Source organism: Anser brachyrhynchus (assembly GCF_964034855.1).
Source record: "Anser brachyrhynchus genome assembly, chromosome: W".
Taxonomy (NCBI): Eukaryota; Metazoa; Chordata; class Aves; order Anseriformes; family Anatidae; genus Anser; species Anser brachyrhynchus.
In genome coordinates, this window is record NC_137704.1 from 22,218,724 (window position 1) to 22,233,099 (window position 14,376).

At 48.1% G+C, this 14,376-nt stretch overlaps 1 protein-coding gene across 11 annotated transcripts in view; it reads right to left on the reverse strand.

Moving 5' to 3' along the window:
- Positions 1-14,376, reverse strand: part of LOC308184713 (SET-binding protein-like) — a 317,153-nt gene that overhangs the window by 179,754 nt on the left and 123,023 nt on the right. For 10 of the 11 annotated variants that reach the window (XM_080572070.1, XM_080572063.1, XM_080572068.1 and 7 more), the window contains one exon: positions 11,482-11,553. The exons of the other annotated variant lie outside the window; for it this stretch is intronic. In XM_080572070.1, the coding sequence (XP_080428196.1) occupies positions 11,482-11,553 (72 nt within the window). The remainder of the gene's footprint in view (positions 1-11,481; positions 11,554-14,376) is intronic. 11 annotated transcript variants of the gene reach the window in all.

A 14,376-nucleotide genomic window follows, 5' to 3' on the forward strand; every position in this document is an offset into this window, starting at 1 on the left:
GTTATCAAGCAAAATATCTGAAGACTGTGGTCTAGCATGTGTTTCTTCTCTGACTTTTAAAAGCGTCACATCCTCAAATTCAAACAAGCAGATGGCTGCCAGAAATGCTCTGAAACCAGCAAGCTGCTTGTGTTGGACACATCATTTTGGTGTCTTGGCCTCTTGACTCACACATTGATTTTTATTTCATTTGGTTTTGATCCAAGGCAATTGGAGAGGATTTTAAAGTCACCGATGACCTCTGAACTTCAATGATGGCATTTTGGGGCATTTTATCTACAAGAGGAGATAAGGGCAGAAATGGCCACTCATTCACCTTCCAATGAAAAAAAGATATAATGACATCATTTGTGGTTTCAGTTTCAACAACTGAAGCAAGCTGCTGAGGCTGTATAGAGAAGAGGCGATGCTGCTGGAAGAGAAAAAATGTTTTGAAGAGTGTGCAGCGATGGCATTGCCTCTTTTTTTATTATTTTTGACAGCACACAGCCACAGCTGATGACGACCTCCTCTCTGACTCCATGTATTGCACAGTAGCAGTCATGAGCTGTAAGTCACACCACTTCCAGCTGGCTGAGGGTCTGAATTGCTGTTTCTTCCCTATCTGAACAAGTGCAGAAATTTAATTTTTGATATGAAAATGGGTTTTAGGAAACTCCAGTAGATGGAGAGCATTGCGTCTCATCTGCAGCTCAGACTGCTCTGAGAACACCAAACCTGACCTTGATTCCTCCCAGAAAGATAAAATATGCATCTCTTGCTCCTCACATAAACTTCCCAAGGCACTGTCTTGAGCCTCATCTCCCAGGTGCTAAATAGCTTGCCGTACAGGAGATAACCTGAAGCTCTTGGATGGAGGATAAGGCTGATAACTTGGGAACAAGGGGACCTCTGATGACGTGGTAAATGTCACCCGCAAGACAGAACCAAGCAGGCAACGTAAAAAAAACTCGAGCTGGACGTCCTGTGGTGCACATACCTCCTCCAGAGGGGAGGAAGATGGCCACCAGTTGTGATGTCCCCCCACATTGCTTCCTGCTTCTCAGGCCTCCCAGGGACAGCTGAGCAGAGGAAGCCGCGTTAGCAGAGTCACCGAGACTTGGACAGGTCCATGTTGGGGCCAGGTGGCTGCTGCTGCTCCTGACGTAGGGTGGGCTCCTCCTGCTCTCATTAGCTGATTCCTCAGGAGAATTACGGCTTGGTGGAGCCATACCCCTCTTCCAAATGCCTACATCTCCTTGCTGAGCCTCACTGAGGTTATGCCCTGCTCACATCTGGGTTTCTCCTTCCCCAGCACTCCTGTAGTTCACGCAGAGCTCCTCATGAAGAAATGCTATCAGTATCAAAATGCAGTTCCTGCTTAAATAAAAGGGACTAGAACAATATTATTCCTGTGTGGGGATCACCGTGCCAACTAATTTTGGTGGCATACAGATAAAATACTGATTTAATTTATCTGGATCTAGTAAAATCTGGAAAGAGCTTATAGGAAATGATGCTTCTGTCTTAAGTTAATGAAATTCTGGTCTGGTTCTAGGAAGACTGACAATCATAAAATCAATCTGCCAAACTTTCATTCACGACTGCATTGTGAAGCTGCTAGAGATAGGGCATGGCGCACCAAACCCGCAGGGGTGTGTGTGAGCGCAGGCGGCAGCGCAGAGCACCGCTTCTCCTTCCTCCCAGCCGATACCAGGGCCGATGCCTCTGGATTTTGCCAACAGCTGCTTCGCTGCACCCAACATCCACAGAAGGCTGAAATGAAACCCCATGCACCATATCTGCAGGTCGTGTGTGCTGACACGCTCGTGCTCACATTCGTGTTAGCTATTAGGCACGGAAGGAGGGAGCAGCTGTCACGATTTTCAACCTGGCTGCTCTGCAAACAAAAACCAAGGGTGCTAGCAAGTAATGACTGCAGAGGTTGATGCCTTGATTTCTGCTGCGTGGATCGATATTAACAGTAATATTATATTTCCAGGGCATACTCAACTGACAGAACTATTGATTATTTGGTATGTAGCGGTGCATTGATACTTGATAGCAAACTGGGACACTGAAACAGTAAATGTGGAGCTGTTAACAAGCAACACAGGGCACTGGGTTTCAGTAATACAGCTGGGATATCACTTTCTTTGTCTAAAAAGGAATATCTTTAACATGTCAAAAAAAATAATTTTCTTATCTGACTTGCTGAAACACTTGGGGAAAATATGTTCGTTGCTGACACCTGCAGATTAAGGTCACGTTTCCAAATAAGTGCCAGATTCAATCAATAACTTCATCCCCACTGTGACCAAACACTTGAGGTATCATAGAATCATAGAATCATAGAATATCCCGAGCTGGAAGGGACCCATAAGGATCATCAAGTCCAACTTCTGGCACCGCACAGGTCTGCCAAAAAGTTTAGACCATGTGACTAAGTGCACAGTTCAATCTCTTCTTAAATTCAGACAGGCTTGGTGCAGTGACTACTTCACTGGGGAGCCTGTTCCAGTGTGCGACCACCCTCTCGGTGAAGAACCTCTTCCTGATGTCCAGCCTAAACTTCCCCTGCCTCGGCTTCACACCATTCCCATGGGTCCTGTTACCGGTGATAACAGAGAATAGGTCCTGTATGGATCCAGGTGGAGCAGCAAATCCCACACACATTCAGGGTCGGTTGGGAGTTGGTCATTCCCACCGTCATGGTCCTCCAGCTCAGGGTACCCTGGGTCCCGACGCCCATCATCAGCGTTGAAGACAGAGGCGAAGAAGGCATTAAACGTCTCTGCTTTGCCTATGTCCTTGTCTGTGAGGAGACCCTCCCCATCTAGTAGCGGACCTATGTTTTCTTTGGTTCTCCTTTTTCTGTTCACATATCTAAAAAAACCTTTTTTATTGTCTCCCACAGACATGGCCAGCTTCAACTCTAGCTGGGCTTTGGCCACACGAATTTTCTCCCTACAAACACGAACAGCATCCCTGTATTCCTTCCTCGTCACCTGACCCTCCTTCCAACAGCCGTACACTTTCTTTTTTCGCCTTAGCTCCAGTAGAAGATCCCTGGTCAGCCAGGCCGGCTTTCTGCCCCGCTTGCCTGACTTCCGATATTTTGGAATCGCCTGATCTTGAGCTTTTAGGAGGCAGTGCTTAAAGATGGACCAGCACTGATGGACACCAATGCCTTCAAAAGCAGTTTCCCAGGGGACCTTGCTGACTAATTCCCTGAGCAGCCTGAAGTCTGCTTTCCCCACATCCAGGGCTGAAGTTTTGGTGGCTGTTTTCCTTCTGTCACCATAAATTCTAAACTCAACCACTTCATGGTCACTGGGACTGAGACGGCCGCCAATTGCCACGTCTCCCACAAGACCCTCTCTGTTCTCCAGCAACAGATCAAGGAGGGCGCCTTTCCTAGTTGGCTCACTTAGCACCTGCACCAAGAAGTTATCATCGAGGTTCTTTATGAACCTCCTGGACTTGCTCGTGTCGGCCGTGTGGTGATCCCAGTTGACGTCTGGCAAGTTAAAATCCCCCATTAAGACGAGGGGAGTCGATCTCGAGGCATCTCTTAGTTCTGCAAAGAATAATTCATCAGCGTTGTCGCCCTGGCCAGGTGGTCTGTAATAGACTCCCACAACGACATCCCCTTTATTTGTTCGTCCCTTAATCCTTACCCAGAGGCTCTCAACTTTGCCATCGCCAGCTTCAAGTTCCACACAGTCCAGCCCATGCTTCACATACATCACCACCCCGCCACCTCGCCTACCCTGCCTGTCCCTCCTGAAGAGCCTGTAACCATCTATTGCAACACACCAGTCACAGGACTCATCCCACCAGGTTTCGCTTATGCCGATGATGTCGTAGCTGTGGGACTGGGCCAAGACTTCCAGCTCATCCATTTTATTCCTCATACTGCGTGCATTTGTGTAGAAGCACTTCAAATGCGCCTCCCTATACGCAGCACCTTGTGTAGCCGACCAAAGGACCTCACTAGCACACAGTCCCTCTGATTCTAGCACACCATCCCTTAGCTCATCACCGGCATGCCTGGTTTTATCCCCTTCCCCCTTCGACTCTAGTTTAAAGCCCTATCTATCAGCCCTGCCAACCCCTGAGCAAAAATCCTTATCCCTCTCTGAGAGAGGCACATCCCATCTGGTGCCAGCAGGCCCGGGGTCACATAAACCTTCCCGTGATCGAAAAACACGAAATTCTGCCAGTTGCACCAGTCCCGAAGCCACGTGTTAATATGACGAGTCTGCTTGTCAGCTTCGATCCCCCCTATCGGAAGGACAGAGGCAAACACCACCTGTGCCCCTGATCCTTTAAGTAGTCGCCCCAAAGCCCTAAAGTCCCTTTTGATCGCTCTCGGACTTCTCGTTGCTACCTCGTCATTACCAGCCTGAAAGACCAGTAGCGGGTAGTAGTCGGTGGGCCGTACCAGGTGAGTGACTTTCCTAGCGAAGTCTGTCACTCGAGCCCCAGGGAGGCAACAGACTTCCCTGTGGGTAGGTCCGGTCGGCATATTGGGCCCTCTGTCCCTTTCAAAAGGGAGTCCCCCACGACAATAACCCTTCTTTCTTTTTTGAGAGCTGATATAGCAATGTGGGGGGTAGGGGACCTTGCCTTAGGCACCCTCTCCAACCGGGACAGGTTTTTGCCTGCTTCATTGTTCTGGTTGTCATGTTCTAGAGCTTCGCACCTGTTATATAAGGGTAGATGGGAAGGTGAGGTGGGCAGGGACAGGGCTCGCCTACCGCCCCGAATAGGAACCTGCCTCCATTCCCCCCCTTGGCTTAGGTCCCCTCCTGCTGCCTGGCGGGATGAGGGAACTTTTGTCTTCTGCGTAGCAGGAGACATTTGTGCTATGGCAGGCTCATGAGTCTGTCTCAGAGAGGGTAGAGTACACCTCCACCAGTCAGTTTCCCTCTCTGACTCCCTGATGCTCCTGAGCCTGCTCACCTCCTCCCGAAGGTCCGCTACCTGGCTGAGCAGCTCTTCAACCTGGGCACACCTCCCACAGGCATACCCCTCGCTGCTGCTGTCGGATACCGACAGAAGACTCGGGCACACCCTGCAGCCCAAGACCTGGACGGCTGTGTGTTTCCCCGAGCCCTCCGTCTGAGTAGCCACATCGGTGACTGCGGCTGGAGAGGCCGCAAGAGATGCGGAGGCCATGGTTTTCTGCCTGGCTGATACCATGGCCAGGTTCCTCGCAGGCAGGTTACAGGTACCGAAGGGAAAGACCGCTGCAAAAGACCGGCGAGGGGCCCTCCCTGCTCGCCCTGCCTGTGCGAACTGCCCCACCCCGCCCTTCTGACGCACCACGCCCTGTTTGCCCGCCCTGTTCCCCGCGCTCCTGGTCGCTCGTGCTCCCTAGGGGCTGCTTTTGAACGGCCGGGGAGGGGGCGCTGCTGGCTCCGCCTACGCCTCGTCCGCCTCCCTCGCGAGGGCTGCCGGGTCCCGGCGGCTCCCTCGAGCGGCCTCGATGTCGGAAAAAAAGCCCTGCCTGTCCCGATCCCCCGCTCTGCTGCAGAACGCGTCTGCCCTGGAGCCGATCGCCTTGGCAAGTGTTCTTGAAGGGAAAATGTTTTGTTCGATATGTTTAAACAAAACATTTCCATTTATTGTATCAGACCATCTTGTGAATGAACAGATTTCAATGAAAGAAAAGATAATGACACATTATACTCTGGTTGCAGTAGTCAAGCCAAAGTTATTTCTTCATCTAGGTTTCTGGTTCAGTGTGAAAAAATCCATCCATATGTTTGTATAGCTTGAAACAGAACTTTCTTTATCAAACAAAGAGTTTTATACTTAAAAGACATAACGCCATATCCTTCCATGAGCTATTTTATTATATCTAAGCCAACTGGCAATGAGCTTTTTGTCTAAGACAATTGTCTACTATGGACACATTTAACTATCAGCCACCAAACCATTAAAATGAAATTATACAGAACACCAGTCTCGTGGCTGGAACCTATTGAAAAAGGAGCCTCCACATGGTGAAGGAGAAGGAAACTTCCTGTGAAGGAAAATGGCCCTTGCTGTTTCAGGAAAGAAAACTCAATGACTTAAAACTTCTCTGAGCTCAGAGAGACAGCAGGACATGCGCCTGTACTATAGCCTTTATGGGGCCAGTATGGACTTTTCTCCTCTGTCAGCGTGTTGAGCCCTGTACGCTCAGCAGCCTCAGCCTCTGCCTACAGTTTGGAGAGGTCAGGACCACAGGAGGCTGAATCAGCCCCTGATGGTGGCTCCCTTCTCTCTCCTGCTGCTGACAAATGGAGTTTAGGATGATGGAGTCCAGTTTCTCAGTTGGGTCTGAGCCTCTTCAGCCACTAGCAAGTTAAATGTGCCCAGAAAGATTCCTAGACACCGCAGCCAGCTGGCACACAACAGTTCATATCTCTGGTCACAGCCATGTCTTAGCTTCCTTAACACAGCAGCTAAATGCAAACAGCTCACTGGGATGAGCCCTGATCCATGCTTAGGAATGATTTAAGAGTTTGCTAGTTGTCATGGACCAAAAGCATGCCAAGGTCTAGTAGTTTGAGTATACCCACATATATTCATTCCCGTGCCCAGCAACATTCCCAGACGCCACTTCGTTCGCTTAAGACAGATGCAGCCTAAGGCACTGGTATGACATAAATGTCCTTCTTCCCCTTCTCCTGCCCAAGATCACCACTTTCCAGTAAGGTGAAGGGAGGTGTATGGCTCTAAATTTGGTTATAACAATAACCTTTGTTGGTTCATGATACCACTCCTACTCAGTGAGATACTAGAGATCACTGGTATCTAATAATTGTAAGGAACCAGATGTTCTATGTTTAAAATGCCAAATGCCAAATACACAGGCAGCTTAACTCCAGAAACAAACCGCTGTCCTCTTTTTCTCATCCCACACCACTGTCATCTGCCTGGCACTACATCTTCAACGCTTGTCGCTTTAAATCGCATGCCCCCAACAAAGCATCCCACCTCCAGATGTTACCATATGCTTTAACCGTACTACTCTGGAGGACCGTAAGATGTTCTCTATGAGCTTCTGTGCTGACCTGAAGCCCAGTGAGCCTGTTTCCATGGGTCCCTCTGAGCTACGAGAAGCTGAACACAAGAGCTCGCCTTGAGAAGAACTGAGTATATCGGGACAGGGGCCATCTGGCAGAAGACCCAGTGGCACTAAGCCAATCCCACACCAAGAGAGAAGATCTTGGTACGGTGTGACCCAAGCCTGGACAAGCTCCTGCTCCTCACAGGAACCCAAGCACTAGAAGGTGGAAGCATTTCATACCTACACCTTCATCACCACGCACACCACAAAGCCTTCTTGGTGGCAAGGTTTCCAAGCTACCAGCAGAAGCTGCTACTCTCAGATGGGTGCCTTTCCGAGGAACCCACCTCTTCGAACAGCTTTGCTTGCGGTGCTCTAGAACTCATCGATGTATTTATTGTATTATGTCCATATATTTATATGTATTATTGTCCATGTATACTTGTCCAGCTGTATTTCAGCAGCAGCACTTTTTTGGTGTTGCACCCACCTTCTGCAACGCCCATAGGAAAGGTGGTAGAGAGTGGTGTCAGGCAGCTGGTGCCTCCTCGCAGTTCCTGCTTGGACACCTCTGCAGCCCTGGCAGCTGCGGTTCAAAGCCCAATGTGGGCTCACAGTATCCATGTTTCGCTGCGGCTCCCTGACTCGGGGAGCTATAATGCCAGGAGGATGGTGGATGAGTTAATGCCAGCAGATAATGCCTTATGATCCTATGATCTAGTGCTAAAGGCAGGAGGAGTGGGAAGCCCAGCAGGCACCTGATTGAAGAGGCTGGGGGAGATAAGAGGAGACGGTGTCCTGCTGTGCATTTCCTCCACCTCCATAACCTTCTCATTTTCAAAGAGTTTCCTTAGGGCTGTGGCAGCTATTGTTCTCCAGACCTGGTGCCTCAGCATCCCCACTACGCTGAGAGTAGCTCAAGATTCTTGCGCTGCCAGCCCTTCTCTCTCCCTTTGGGGAAACGAGCAGATCGTTCAGCTCAAGAAGAAACAACACTTGCACAACTCAGACATCCCCACTCTAGCATGTGCAGGGCTATGCTGCAGACTCCATAACCAGCAGGGGCTACCTGTGCACGACTCACGTAGACCAGAAAACATTCGGACTTCACCAGTGCCTGTCCTTCCTCACCAGAAGTGGCCTTGGCAGCCAGATCAAACTTGGGCACAACCATTCCCGATGTGCAGAGTCAGCAGGGAATGAGCATTCTTCTTCATGCGCAATTATCCAGGACGCTGAATATTAATATTGGCCATTAAGATAAAAAGAAGGCTAATTTAAACTTACCACAAAGTTTAAGGAGAAATCCTGAGCAGGAAGTAGGCAAGACTGATGTAAAAGTTATTCTCATTTGTCTCTGGTTCCATGAAAATAAAAACACTAGCAGGGCTATACATTTTTAAAACCTACATTTTTTTTCTAAATAGGGTTGAAATAGGTTTAAGCATTGCTGTTATTATCTCAGAAATGACAGGGAGACATTTCCATGTGAATGCTTCCCTTCAGTGTCAGATATCCGTATTCACAATGTGCATCCCTTGGATTTGGGGACTGCAGCTCCTTGCAGTCCAAGGACTCAGGGTCCATTTTGTGTAGATTTTTCTGCCAAAATGGGGTTATTAGTGACAGCAAATGTTGCAACGTCACCCACGCTTGATAGAAACAGGAGGGTAGGAGAATATTAGGGAGAAACTGTAAGCTGTAATATCCAACTGGAGTTGGCAAACTCGAGTGTGTTTGGATCACCTGTTCCAATATTTCACTCCCCTGTTTTCAAATTATGGTCCTGGCCCCGGTGATTAAACACTTGAATATAACAAAGAAGGATATTCACAGGAAGGGTCTCACGATAAAAAGGCTATTCCTGGCCCTCTTTCCATCACATCATAATCTGTCCACTAATATGGCTTGAGATCTCAGCTGATCAAAAGGTCATAAGATGTTACCGCTAAGTATCTCTCTGTCTGTTCAGCCAAAGGCATTTTTACTCCTTACAGCAGGCAGGGAAATGCAATAGCAAAGCCTCAAATCTGTTTGTATAATAGATGAAGTCTTTGCTATGTGGTATTTATCTTCCTTCAGGGAGTGACACCTGATAAATGAATCTCGAGTTGCCAGTAAATTTAAATAAAACAAAGGCAAATCATATCCCTGCACGCTGTCAATACATAGCTGCAGAGAACACAAGTTCCCACTGTCCCACCATTTCCTCTGCTACAAAAGCTATAAAGCACAGACCATCTTCAACTCCTGCCATGACCAAGGGAGCCCAGCTCTCTGAGAACATAAAGAAGAGCATGGTGACAACACAGGAGGGACTGAAAAATACATCACTCATTTAGACTAACGAAATGCTATAAACTGTCACATTGCTTTTTTAAGTTAGCAAAAAGCAAAAGCCAAAGAGAGAGGTTGTTAGCATATCAACGGGAGTAATGAAGTGAAAATGAGGGGGATTCTACTAAGTGGTGGGATGTCTCTCCCAGTGAAAAACACTAGGGTGAGCAATTTTCTATACGTCCTGGGATAGAGAAAACACCGAGAGACTTCCCACCGTGGCACTGGCCAGTCGGTCACAGCCGCAGTGCCGCATGCAGGTGGCAGCGGGTCCGTCAGTCCCTTGTTGAGCCCATCCCTGGATGCTGTCCATCACCTCCAGCCCGCGCCGCAGACGGCAGCCTCTCCTCTGGCCATCCGCGGCCAAGCGGCTTGACACGGGCAGAACCACAGATCGGTGCCCGAAACAGCGCGGAGAGAAGGTGCCACTGCCAAGCACCGCCTGCCACCCGGAACCCTTGTCTGGCAGGTTTGCAGAGCTCGGTGGGGGGGGGGGGGGGGGGGGGAGTGCTGCAGTTGGAAAAAGCACTGCCTTGTGTCTCCCGCACACGTGAAGAGTTGTCACAGCCGCGTTAAAATGCTGTGCTCCCCAGACTGTCTGCCTATCCCTGCTCTCCAGATGCAGAGCTTTACACCCCGATGGACAGACAGTGCCTTTAACTGCAACTGGCAGTCATTTTGCTCCTCTCTGTGCTTTCAAACCTGAGAGCCATCAAAGATTAGCTGAAAAGTCATGACTACTTTTCCCTAAGAAGCTGCACTGGTAATAGGCTTCAGGAAAAATCCTCCTAAATGCAAGTGATAAGCGTAGACTGTGTGAAGGATGACAGGTCTGATTATAATTATCACTATAAGGGGACCAACACTAACCTCCCTTCTGGAAGGCAACGGCAGTTGTTGGAAGGGAACATGCAACTGAATTATCATAAACAAAATCATTGCACATGGAACTGACTTACACCGGGAAATGAAATAAGATCCTGATGAGGCGAGGAGAGCAGAGCAGAGCAGAGCAGAGAAGAAGACAACACTTTGAGCAGTCATTAAAGTTCATCCCTATGGAAAATGGCACTCCATCATATGCTTAAGTTTTGCTAACTTCAGGATGATGAGAGTAATAGAATGAAGGATGGGGTGGAGTCATGCATGTAAGAGGAGTTTGGAAATAAAGGATATCTTCTGAAACTATATTTAATGAACACACTTGGCAAAATTATGTGAGCAGAGGGCCCCAGAATGTGTGTTGTTCCAGACTGAGCTGAATATTCAAAACTAGGACAAAACTCAAGCAGCCTTGAACCAACCTTTCCCCCTTGATAACATCCTAGAAGGAAGAAATCCAAACAGAACCAGCTTAGAGCTCTTTAAATGGGACCTGTACATGGGCTGAAAAAACAAGGACATTAGTCCTCATCAGGTTTTTAGGAGCCCTAGTTATGGTGGATAGTATGCCTTCGAGATCAGCCTGTCCTAACCTTCCTCGTGCTTTCTCTGACAGCATTACATTTTTCACAGGCTGTGTGTGGGTTGTTTGGCTGTTTCTCATTCTATTTCCATTGGAAACTGGGAAATAGAAAAACTTGGCCGATCTGGAATAAGGGTAGCAGTACAGTCTCTTTTCTTTCTGAACAAAGGGAAATAGATATTATCTTCTTAATAGTGGGCTCTAACTGCAGAGGAGATGAAGAAGAGAGCCTCAGAGTCAAAGGCAGTTCGAGGAGTTTCATTCTCATTATATCTCAATGGAGTGAAGCAAATAAATTGCACAAGGAGACATATGGAAGCTCACTATGCAAATGGCCTATTTAAGGCTCTTACTTCCTAATTAGGTCCTGGTGTCAGGAGGCTGGTAACAATTATTCACATGTAGATCATTTGGATACAATACAAACTGTTCTAAAACCCAAACCACCATAATGGAATGCATTAAAAAGAAGCCCTATTTAGCTTGATCTTTTTAGGCTCTTTCACTTAGCACTTGGAATATCAGTTCCTGTGCTACACACATCCTACATTTCATGTCTAACGCTTCGATAACGGGTTTGGAAGGGGAAAAGGAAGCAAGAAAACCCTTCACAGCCACAACCCCTTGCTCTTACCTTGTTCACAGATTTCGTCACTGGACTCTGCACAGGGAACCCACACTCTCTTCCCAAAGTCTTCATCTGGCTCTGTGGCATTTCCCAGAGCAAAGAGAAAAGAGAGAATCTTCACTGTGGGCATGACCGTGTGGAAAATGGTCAAAAGTATCCAAAGTTTTGCTCTTTTCCAATTCATTACATCTTTCTGTGTGCCCACCACCCCCTGAGCACATGGTGCTGGGGTTCACCCCCGGCTGCCTCATCCCTGCTCGGTTCTGGAAGGTCCCCCAGGCTTCTCCTTAACCCATGCAGATGGGCAGATTTCTCCTCTGGGTAGCCCAGGGAAACACGGCGGCAACGTGGGGCCATCTCAGCTTTGCCTTGCAGCTACGGGGTGCGTCCCAAGCCGTGATGGCTGGGAGCGGAGCCACGGATCCCTAGGACAGCCCGCTTTGGGGAGGCTTGGGAAGAGCAGGACAGTGTCCCATGATGCCAACCCATCTGCTTTGTTTAAGAGTTAAAGCAGGGAGCCAAAGCCAATGATTACCACATTGCAAAACCATTTAAAACAGGATAAGTGGCTGTGATTCAACATCATGACTGTGGCAAACCCACTCTGCCCTGTGCTTCCACGGTTCCGGTACAAAAATGAGATCTTCCCTTCTCCCCCTCACGCCTCCTCTCCCCTCTTTGTCTACCTCTCAAGCCCTTCACACGAAGGTGAAATATTTCACATTTTCACCTGTGGTAATGCAGACCAGAGAGCGTTTGCTTTGCTTTTCACTGATTTTGCCCAAGGCACCCTTTTAAGTGGCAGCCTGTGCAAAGATAATAGGTGGCACAATTCTCTGTAACTGGAATCAGCAACAAATCAGCCATCTGCCACTCCAGGGGTCTGAGATTAATCCAGCTACTGGACCATGACTGCAAAGCATTTGCACATTTAGATTACGGAAATGCGAGGCTACCAGTCCAAAAAAAATAAGACTGGGAGTGGGGAAGGTGTGGGGAGAAGGGGTGCAAGACAGCCTTGGAAGAGTCCTCTGGATTAACCCTTCCAGATGCAAGGCATCTCATAACAACTCCAAGCAAGCAAAGTTTCAGTATAAAGTGTTATAAGGAAAAGAGGTTTGAAGTAAGCAACTGGAGATTCATGAGATATGTTTCAGGGAAATACATCCAGAGACACCTCTGATACAGGGAGGAATAAAGACTAAGACATTCAGCTGCATTGTCACTGCATTGCAACACTCAGTGGGAGGCTATGGCCAGATGGTTTACCTGGACCATTTGGTAGTAGAAACATTTCTGCCCCAAGATGGACAAGCTCCCTTACGAAAGTTCCCTTACTCCAGAGCACTGTCAAGACACTGAAGAAATAGAAGAAATCTGTGTTCTGAAATATAAAGCTTTAGGAAGGTCTCTTCATTTGCTGTCCTCAGTTTACCTTCCCGAATAACACGCAATACAATGTTACTTTCTGCACATGGTCTACATTAATGTTTTGTCCATACATTTGAGATCCTGTCAATAAATCTGTTAGGTAATTGTTATTTGTTAAGTGGAGTATTAAGAGGTGTAACTGGGTAGGAAATACAAGCTGTTGCACATCTAGAAGTGTAAGCCATACTTTGTGCAGGTGCATGAGGCTTAGGAAAGCTGCCAGGGTCTCCTTTGCTCAATTTGATGTGGGCTTTAATCCTCACTGCTGCCATTTGCTTTTGCAGGTTGGCATCCCATGGTGAGGGATCTCAGGTTAAAAAGAGGGGGCTGTGACCAGAGAAAGAGGAAAGAGGAAAGAGGAAAGAGGAAAGAGCACCAGCCAGAACCATCAGCAAGGGAAATTCAGGCAAGATCTGCATAGTATGTACCCTTGGTGAGGAAGGTAGCTTAACTACAAGGCTCATGTCATTGAGTCTGAAGAGGCAACTGAAAAGCAAACAGCAAGCCCATGTCTGCATACCCAAACACTTATTTTCATGTGTGTACTTTATTCACTAAGACCAGGTGGGATCTGGTGGAAGGTATGCTGACTTGCCACGTTTTTTTCACCCACTCCAATGCTTCCTGGCCAAGCACTGCAAACCCCTCACTTGTGCCAAAGAGCAAAGAGCAAGAAGAGGCAACGGCATCTCCTTTGCTCGAGACCAGGCTGCAGCAACCAAGGTCAGCCAAGGTCAAAGCACAGCTGGGAGGAAGAATGGAGAGAGACCCATCACTGCAGAAGTCCTGCTCCCTACAGCACCGGTGAGTGTCGCCCCAGAAATGAGTGCCCATCCTAGCAGTGTTAGTTTGGGACTGAGCCTGGAGAAGAGGAGCATGAGGAGAGCGGGCTGGATAACAACTTTAAGTCACACCACGTTCCCCTCCATTTATCACACTGTTTCCAAAAGGCATTATCTGAGCAGAATCAGGTGCTCCAAAACCAAGCTTACGTGTCCAAAAACAAATGTGAGGTTTGAAGTGGTTTGGATAAGTATTAGGGCAGGATTTTCAGGTGAGGGAGAGGTCACGGGGATCATCCCACACCTGGGACCATGAACTGGGCCAAGCTAACCACCCCCAAGCTCCTGAGATGTGGCAAACTAATGAGCCTCTGCCCATGCTTTGGAAAATCCTCCTTGAACTTGACCTTCTGGCTGTGTCAGTGATGCAGCTGCTGGTAAAACAGGATCTGGACCTGTTTTCAAACCCGAAGGCAGGGGTTTCTCTTTCCCCAGTCTCCGATTTCTGCAAAGCCAACCTGAAACGTCAGATCCAAATCCCAGCATGAGCCAGAAAGAAATGTACGGTGGGAAGACAGATCTTTGTGTTCAGTTTCAAATACTGGGCTCCTGCAAGAATGCTCATGCTGGTAACAATTTTAAAATGGTTAAAAAATATTAAAAAAAAGAACATCCCTCCCAAAAAATG